The sequence below is a fragment of the Schistocerca cancellata genome, chromosome 6, assembly GCF_023864275.1.
Source record: "Schistocerca cancellata isolate TAMUIC-IGC-003103 chromosome 6, iqSchCanc2.1, whole genome shotgun sequence".
Taxonomy (NCBI): domain Eukaryota; kingdom Metazoa; phylum Arthropoda; class Insecta; order Orthoptera; family Acrididae; genus Schistocerca; species Schistocerca cancellata.
Genome location: NC_064631.1, coordinates 261,145,118 through 261,155,379, shown reverse-complemented (window position 1 = coordinate 261,155,379; position 10,262 = coordinate 261,145,118). Strand labels below are relative to the sequence as shown.

The following is a 10,262-nucleotide window of genomic DNA, read 5'->3' as shown; positions in this document are numbered from 1 at the left end:
TACAGTAATATCATTTGTTAGAGTATCGATTCTTACTGGTCAAAATTACAAAAATTTAACTGAAAACTAACACAATGAAAAATTCCCGAAATTCTAAAAAATTCCTGGGTTTTTACCGGTTTTCCCCCAGATGAAAAAATTTCCGGGTTTTTCCCAGATCTCCCAGTTGTCCCGGGTTGTATACACCCTGTATTATGATGAAATAATGATTTAAATATGAAACTTACCATGGGTGCAGTTTTCACGGCAGATCATCGGCATGATTTCTGTCGCACTGTCTCGATCATGACGTCTTGTATTCAAGGATGAATAACAAACAAGCTAGATGTGTGTGCTGACAGCCTTTGTACTATCCCATATATGGGATTAGTCAAGTAGACACTTCATAATCTATACCTTAAAAAGCAGATTTGCTGAGATGATTATACACATATGAAAGAAGACTAATTTGGGAAAAATGGGGGAAGGGCCATCGAGTAATTCACAAATGACCAAGTATCATAAAATGTAATAATTTATTTGAAGTGTGTCAGTTGTTTCATAAAAGTCTCACCTTTTTCAAAATTAAAGAAAAACAAGGCTTCCTTAGAGCTATAGGAAACAATTTCTGTGACTTTTGTGCTCATATTCACAACAGTAACATAATCTCACAAGATATGGTATAGCTTAAATAATTATCTTCACATGCTCCTTCCAATGCATTATTACTCTTATACTTTTAATATGACAATATGCTTTTGTCAGAGCATTTCATAATACAAATTTTACCTATTGTGATACTGATTCTTGTAGTACAATAGATACAGTTTAAGCTCATTATTCTAGGACCTGTAAGTCTCGTAGTAAGTGCTGGACAGCATCATCCCTATGGTCACCAAAAATATTGTTCTGTGGATGATGCTGCCACAACAGTGTCAAAGAATGCAACAGTATATACACTTTGACATGGAAGAAATGAGCAACATTTAACATCCTAAACAAATGAAAACAATGTCTCAAATCAGGATGGCTTTCTGGAACCGATATGTTCTCTGCACATTATTTTTCTTTTCTGAAAATCAAATACTGCATTTCCAGTTAACAATATGTATAAACAACAGGAATACACAAATATCTGAACTACAAAATTTCAATAGACAACCTATCAGAAACACAACATCTTGCCACTGAACATTATGTTTTCAGGCCATTTGGCACACTGTCTTTTGTAAATACAAACACATCCTTCAAACTGCAGCACGGTTGTGCAAAATGTATATTACAATAAAGATTTATTCTGTGCCACTTAAGAAAAAAAAAAAGGCTGCACGTAAATGAGTAATTTCATTATTAATGTGTTTTTCAGTACATTTGTAATCACAGCAGATGCAGTCTGTAATACATTGAATTATTAATGTAGGAATCTTAATTATCACATTTGCTCATTGTGAAAATTTATCAGATCTACTTAAATATAGTTTAAACCTAATGTCACTTAATAATGCCCACAAATTACGTATTTCAGCACCATGATGTAATTCATATTATGTCAATTATTTCCAACAATCATTACACAAAAGACATCTAAATATACCTACGACACACAACATTCATATGTAATCAAAACTATGTTTTATTTCTGTGCATAAATTTCTCTCCTTTTTTGTAAATATAATTAGTATATAAATTGATCTGAGTAATGAGGTAGTGAGCAGGACCTGTGGTCGACCACTGTTACAACAGATTAATAAAGAACACTGTAAGTGACGCCTTTGATTATCAATATCATTAACATTATATAATACATCAACATCACTGACATACAACGTTCACTGCCAACAAGAACCAAATTTGAAAACTGAGTGATGGCTCATACAAATACATGCATGGGAATACAGAATTCTTCCATTACTTAAACATTCCTCTACAGTCACAGATACTAATTATCAAAAATATTCTACTGGTCACATTAGCTAGAGCTACTTCCAAGAGTCTATCCTAATAATTTTACAATCCTGCTTTATTTTCAAAACTACTTGGAATAACTTTTAATGTAACAGGTATTACGTGAGATGTGCATTATTAGAATTATGTGAGTGCATATGGTTCCAGAAAGTTATATAGATGTGCAGCATCCACAGAAAATGCAAACTGTAGAATACAGCACCAAAAAGGAGATTGAATGAAATAACTACAGCAGAAATCTGCACGTTCCTCCCTGCTTTCACATCGTAACTTGCTACTGCTTCCTTCAGAAATTTAAGATCTCAGAACTTGCAATTGTCAATTCAGGATGCCTGCATTCAAAACAGTGTAAAAAAGAGAACTTTGTACCAACTTGCACTTTGCAGTTTCACATAGCAAAACAAAGAAATACTATAAAAACACACATCAACATCAAACAATTGACAAACAAAGCATAGCCAAACAGTAACATACGACAACAAAGTATTACATGCACACAAAAAGTAACATTTTTGTTAACAAACACTTCCAATAAAATATCTACAAACACAAATCATACTTGCAAGATCACTGTGCAATTTGCTTTCAAGGCAGGTGGGTATTACTGTCCCTTTTCATATATAATGGCAGTTAAATCAGGCTCGTGTCTGATAATGAAGATTCTAAACATTTCTGCTTACACTGTTTCACAAATCAATTATAATTGCTCCCCCTGACTTTTTATAATTATGGTCCCAGCAAACCTTCATCGAGACCACTCCACATATTTTCTCCAACTTAAGTTACATATTTAACCCAATTCTGTCACTTTTTTTCAAGTGTGTGTTTTCTTCAACACACAGAAGCGATGTATTCAGTGAAACTTCCGCTTCTTGAAACCTGTTAAAAGAATAAAAATTATATTATGACATCCCTACAAAACAAAAAGCACAGTAGTACATTTACACTGCAGTGTCTCCTATTACATGAAATTTTATAAATATTATGTTCCTACCCTGATAATTTCCTCATCCTTCCCACTAAACACATTGTAATGATATTTTATAAAAATGATGTTCCTCCCCTAATAATTTGCTCATACTTCTGACTAAACACACTGTAATGATATTTTATAAAAATGATGTTCCTCTCCTGATAATTTCCTCATCCTTCCCACTAAACACACTGTAACATTAACTGCACATACAAAACTCAATTGCAGTATGCATGGCATACTCAGAGTAGGCTAAGTTGCTCTCCAGATGGAATCAGTAACTGAAATTGGTAATGGAAGATTAATGATAAACTGTCTCCACCCAGTGCAGAAACATGCTGTTCATGGGAACCTATTTGCTTGCAAGGCCTATTGTGATGAGCGTCTTTTTATTAACATGGGCACTAAGCCTACAGCTGCACCTTGTGTCACTGACTGACTGGAGTAAGGGATTTCACAGTTTTTCCAAATGCATGTGCAAGTGATTTGCATGAATCTCTTTCACTAAGTTAATGGCAGACTATTTGCACTACATGAGATGTAGTGTTTTCACTGACTTCTTTAGTCTCTAATACTAATGCTTAATAGTTTATTGTAACAGAACATCCTCCTTTTACTGCAGAAGCCTGAAAGGCGTGACAGAAAATAACAACTGCAGCAATTTGATTAGCTGTGTCAATCAGGGATGCCTATGAAACTACTACAATTTAAACAAACTATGTATCACATACGAGGCCTGTCTAAAAAGTATCCGACCTTTGGCCAGAAAAAATATTTCGAATACCAGACAGGGTTGAGACCCTAATCCCTTTCAAAGTAGGCCCCTTGTGCTTGCACACACTTAGCCCACCGATCATTCCACTGCCGGAAACACCTCTGTAAGTCTTCTTTTGGAATGGTGTTCAGCTCCGTCATCGTGTTCCGCATTCTCTCTTCTCAAAACGGGATCCTTTCAGTGGTGTCTTCAATTTTGGAAACAACCAGAAGTCACAAGGAACCATGTCTGAAGAGTAGTGAGTTTGGTGAACGGGTTTAATTCCATGTTTGGCCAAGAAAGTTTGGATCAAGTGGGATGAATGTGCGGGGGTGTTGTCGTGATGCAGTTGCCAGCTTTTCACCGTCCACGTGTGGTTCTTTGTGCCAAACTGCGTCACGGAGAACATCTTGATAATACTCCTTTGTCACTGTTTGTCCTTCCGGTGCATATTCATGATGCACAATTCCACGGACATCAAAGAAGACAGTCAGCATCACTTTGACTTTGCTTCACACCTGCCGCACTTTCGCGGCCTTGGAGACTCGGGATGCATCCATTGCGATGACTATCTTTTTGTTTCTGGATCGTACCCGTACACCCAAAACTCATCTCCAGTTATCACGGTGTTCAAAACCCATGATCCGTGTTCAGAAGGTCCAATGCAACATCAAAACGGAGTCTTTTTGTTCTGGTGACAACAACTTGGGCACGAATTCCGTAGTTACTCGGTGCATGTTCAAACCATCACGCAAAACTGCATGTGCAGAATAACTCACTCCAACCTCTTGGACAATCTCTCGCATGGTCAAATGACAATCTGCCATCACCAAATTTTGCACCCACTCGACAACAGCTGCACTCCGAGCAGTTTGGGGTCTGCTAGAATGCTGGTCACTCTCCGCTGATGGGCCGCCATTTTTGAATAGGTTGAACCACTCTTTAATTTGTGTTACACCCATTGCATCTTCTCTAAACACCTGCTGAATCTTACGAATTGTTTCACTTTGAAAATCACCAAGCTCTTGATAAAATATGATGCAGTATCTTTGCTCGGCAAGTTCAGTCATCTTGAGAGAATCGGTAATGAACATGTTGTGTAGCCCCTCACTCAGTGACCGACAGGCAGCGACTGACTTGCTGGAAGACAGGGACAAAGTTCACACATGCGCATGAAGATCTCTTCCTTTACTGTGTACAGTGGTGCCGCGCTATTGTCTCTATTTCACATGGGAAAATCAAAGATCGGATGCTTTTTAGACAGACCTCTTATATCCAAACCATTTATACAGCCTGTATCTAAAAGATATCAACTGTTTGGATCTGGAAAGGGGATAGCCTTATTTTCTTACGGTTAATTGTGCAGACAGTAAGAACCTGTGACTTTAGGGAAAATACGAGAATCAGAAATCTGTCGAATGGCTATGGAATTTTCTCCAGCAACTAAAATGAAATGATTTCACTGTTTCCTTGGCAAAGAAAGCTACCAGTCAAATTACAATCAGTTGGACATTATATTTAAAGTATTTTCCATTTCACAACATAAATGTTTCATTTCTTCCATAGTTCCTAATTTAAGCTTTTTTGGCTTATGTTATAGTGGAAAATTTGTGTTTCACTTAGTGTGCCACCCAATTTACTTAACTCTCTGCTGTCAGTAGCAATTCACAAAGTATTGTGTAGAACAAAGTTTTGCTGATTTACTACCCTTTACTACAATTGTTTGACTGCTAAGAGCTTTTTTTTCCTACTCTGAAGGTTTTCTATGTTCACTGCATTTCATGTCACAATGTAAAGAAATTTCCATGACAGGGTGTCACCACAGAGGCATGTTCTAATTAATAATCATCATAGAATATCAGCAACAGAAAATCCACAGAAAAAAATCTTCATTCAATCTACTGTTAGTTTAACTTATGGGCCACCACTATGTACATTTTATGTCTTGCCATTTGGTTTGGTTACAACAATTGGAAAAAGGAAGGAAGATTAGAAACAAGGACATTGAACAAGGAATTGCATGCTATTTCCCTTAATTAAGCCCACTGATGTACCTTGTGTGATAACTGTTGCTTTAATGGTGTTCTGAGGATCTTCTTGGGATGGTAATATTGTTTCTTTTAAATATCTGTCATTCTTACAGGCCAGCTTAATTTATCACCATTAAATTTAATAAACCAGATACAGAACCTCATAGTTGAATCTCAGTTGCTTCTTGCTATAAAGTCATAAGGACTATACCAAACTGACTCTTGAATGTCTATTCCAAAGTTTTCATTTATAGTTTTTCTCACTGAACAGTATTCGATAACTTTAAATATAATTGCTATTTTTTGTCTCATTAAATGCTGTAATCTTTCACTTGTAATACACATGTGTTGAGAAAAATTTGCACAATGTTAAAATTTGATGAACTCAAATTAGGAATTTGTTATGAGAGAGCTTTAATACAAACATTTGTTTGTTTATGGTTGTATTGAAAAATGTTTCAGGAAAGGGAAGTCCAATTCTGGAAAAGAGTGAAAAGATGCCACTATTAATGTGTATTCATGCACGCTGATGACTTCTTTCATGTTGGGCCACCGACATCAGATTCCATGCCTAACTAAAGCCAACTTCCCATTTTGTTCTTTAGTTCCCAAGATGAAGTTAAGACTGTTCAACTCAATCTTCTGATAACACTGTATTATAAACTTAACTAACTGCTCCTCTCTTAAAAACAAAACACACACACACACACACACACACACACACACACACACACACACACACACACACACAAAGAGAGAAGAGGGGTAGGGGGGAGAGAGAGGGAGAGAGAAAGAGGGAGAGGGAGGGAGAGAGGGGGGGCAGGGAGGGAGAGAGGGGGGGCAGGGGGGGGGGAGGAGGAGGAGGAGGAGGAGATGATGGAGGAGATTGGATTGTATAGAACAATGGCGTAAGAATTCTTGCACACACACAGTAAATAAGCTGAGTCACAAAATGGAGATTAACAGTGGAACAAAGCTTATCTATAATGAAATACTGTCTGAAGGAAGCTATAAAAATTTTTCAGTCATATCTTGACAAGATTTTACAGTGGTTCAAAGATTGGCAACTTACTTTAAGTGTTCAAAAGAGGAAAATTGTGCACTTCACAAAATGAAATAAATGTAATACAGTGAAACCTCTTTATAACGTTCCTCCATATAATGTTTTCCTCTTATGTAACGTCCGTATTTTTTCGATCCTGACTAAAAGCCTATATAAACAATGTTAATTTTTCCTCTTTACTGCATTTCCTCTACATTACAGTTTCCTCCATGTAATGCTCATTGAACCCTGGTCAATTATTTACCTCTTTATAACATTTAAGTAACTGGATGTAGACACATCGTTTTCCATTCTGTGGATTCATAGTTTGCACCAGCTCGGAAAGCCCGCGCTCACCGTGTTTCGTATGTCAGCGGCAGAACCCAGTCACGTGACATGTGACGCACGTTCTGCTTGCGATCTTTTCTGTGCTATTTCAGTCAATGCTTTGTATTCGTAGCGTGTTGTGTGAGCTGAGCAGCAAACAGTTCGTGTGCCTAGTAAGTGTATGTCTTCGATATAACGCGTTTTTTAAGCTTTCATCAGTGGAAATGAGTGAAAAGTGGAAGAACATTTCTCTGGAAGATAAGGTTTCTATTATTAAAAAAGTGGAGGCATCTCCTGGTGCCAGACATGTGGAGCTAGCGAAGCAATTGGAACTGGCCCCTTCAACACTATTATGAAAAACAGATCGTCGATAATGGAAGGGTTTGAGAATTGTGGAAATTTGAAACGTATGCATTTGAAACCATCGACTTACAACGAAATAGAGAAAGTTTTATTAACTTGGTTTCAACAAGCACGTGCTGCAAACATTCCTATAAACGGAACTATTTTGAAGGAGAAGGCGCTTCAAATATCACTGCAGTTAGGAATGGAAAATTTTAGGCATCCAATGGATGGATTGATAAATTTCGACAGCATCATGGTGTTGTATACAAAGCGGAATGTGGAGAAAGCAAAAGTGTGGACGAACCAACTGTAGCTCAGTGGGTGCAGATTCTCCCTAATCTGATACATGGATTCAAACTGTGTGACATTTATAACGCTGATGAAAACGGCATGTTTTTCAATTTAAAGCCGGATAAGACATTTACTTTTCGTGGAGAAAATTGCCATGGCGGTAAGAAGAGCAAGGAACGTCTCACCGTTTTGTTTTGTACAAACGCCGATGGCAGTGAAAAACTGAAACCTTTGGTTATCGGGAAGCCAAAAAATCCGAATTGCTTCAAAAACGTATCCACGTTTCCATGCAAATATACAAACAATGCCAAGGCACGGATGACGAGTGATATATTTTTACGTTTTCTCAGAGAATTTGGTGCCAAAATGAGGAGTGCTGCAAGAAAAGTGCCGCTGTTTGTCGATACATGTGCGGCACATCCACCAGACGTACCCTTTCTGAGAAATGTGAAAGTAATTTTCCTGCCACCCAACTGCACCAGCCATCTGCAACCTTTGGACTTGGCAACAATACATGCCCTTAAGGTTAAATATAGGACAGTGGTTGTAAAAAAGGCCTTGAATTTGATGGACCAAAGAAAACAGGGAAGCCAGCAAAGCTCACAACTGAAGCTGGATATTTTACAGGCAATGAATTTAATTATGTACTCGTGGAGGGAAGTCAGTGCTGAAACTATTAAAAACTGCTTCACAAAAGTGGGATTCTGTGAGAATGAGATGACAGCTCCTGTGGAAAATGTTGCAAGTGATTTGCAGGAGTTTCATGAATTAATAGGCAGTGACTCTGTTACTTTTGAAGACTTTGTGGCTGTGGATGACAACGTGGCAACCACAGATGTATAAAGTATTGAGGAGCTGACTGCAGAGAGAAGCTTGGAGAATAATAGTGGTAGTGAAAGTGACAGTGACAAGGAAGATGACCCTGTGCCCTCATATGCTATGGCAGCTGAAGCCTTTGAAACATTCAGGAGATATATGATGGCCCACAGACTTGAGGACAGAACAGTGGTTCAACTTGCTCATTTGGAGCAAGAAATGACTGCCATAGAGTCTAGGAGAAATAGAAAACAAGTATGCTTTCTTGAATATTTAAAAAAAATCATAGGTATGTGATTTTCAGATTGCATAGGTTCCTAGAGTTTTGGGCAAATTTAAGTTCCATTTCATAATTTAATTATTAAATTAATTTTTTGTAACTAATTCTTTTTTAATCTGTACCATTTACTGTGTTTTTATGTAATATGTTCAGTATATCATAAACAAAATTTGGCTCATATTCTATAAGTGGGTCAACTGAAGAACAGGATACCACCTGTCAGCTTTGGACAATGATGTCAATCTGAAGAATCTGTTATAACTTTTTACAGTACAAACTGATCCATTTACTTTCACCCATCCACCTACCGAGCCCCATGTTTTAATTAAAAATATTAATCAGTTGATACATTGATCATTTGCAATGAATATCATATATTGTGAAAATTTAAAATGACATCTATGGCACCATTTGTCAAAGCTGATTAGTAGTATCCTGATCTTCAGTAATGCCCTATAATTATTATTTGGAAGCCTTCCTCTTTATAGTGTTTTCCTCTATACAGTATTCAGAATTTGTGGTCCCTTGAAAAACGTTATATAGAGGTTTCACTGTATCTCATAACTATAACACTAATGAGTCAATGCTGGAATCAGCCAACTTGTACAAATACCCAGGTGTAGCACTATGTACAGATATGAAATGGAATGATCACAGAGGCTCAGTCACGGGTAAAGCAAGTGGTACACTTCGATTTATTGGTAGAATACTGGGGAAGTGCAATCAGTTTACAAAAGAGATTGCTTACAAATCACTCATGTGACAGGTTTTAGAATGTCGCTGAAGTGTGTGGGACCTGTACCAAATAGGACTAACAGGGGATACTGAACGTACACGAGAGGGGCAGCACAAATGGGCATGTGTGTGTTTGATCCTTAGAAGAGTGTTGCAGAGATACTGAAGAAACTGAATTTGAAGACTCTTGAAGATAGACATAAACTTTCCGGAGAAAGTCTATTAACAAAGTTTCAAGAAATGGCTTTATATTATGATTCTAGGAATACACTACAATCCCCTACATATCGTTCACATAGGGGTAATGAGGATACGGTTAAAATGCACAGAAGCATTCAAACAATCATTCTTCCCATGCTCCATGCATGAATGGAATGGGAAAAATCCTAATAACTGGTACAATAGGATGTGGCCTCTGCCATGCACTTCACAGTGGTTTGCAGAGTATAGAGGTAGATGTCGAGCACTTTTGTGCTCACAGATATACATCCCGTGTGTATTGCAAGTGTTATGTCTTTTAGGATTGCTGATTGATTTTGATACAAAAAACAAAAAAAAGAAAACTGTCAACAGGATTTATTACTTTGGGAAAAGCCTCATTTCTTGCCCTGGAAGCACAGCATTCATTGAGAGAATATTCTCCACCTATGGGGCTTGCTTGTTTGGTCAAAATTAAGAAATGATTTAGGAGAGCTGAGAATCAGTTAAGATCTGTAAATTTCTGC

General features: G+C 37.4%; 1 protein-coding gene across 1 annotated transcript in view; it reads right to left on the bottom strand.

Annotated features, from left to right (window-relative positions):
* Positions 1 to 496: 496 nt before the first annotated feature.
* LOC126191132 (neuroguidin-A) overlaps positions 497 to 10,262 on the bottom strand; it is a 60,926-nt gene continuing 51,160 nt past the window's right edge. Inside the window, 1 exon segment of the mRNA XM_049931882.1 lies at positions 497 to 2,823. Coding sequence (XP_049787839.1) covers positions 2,798 to 2,823 — 26 coding nt within the window. The 3' untranslated portion in view covers positions 497 to 2,797.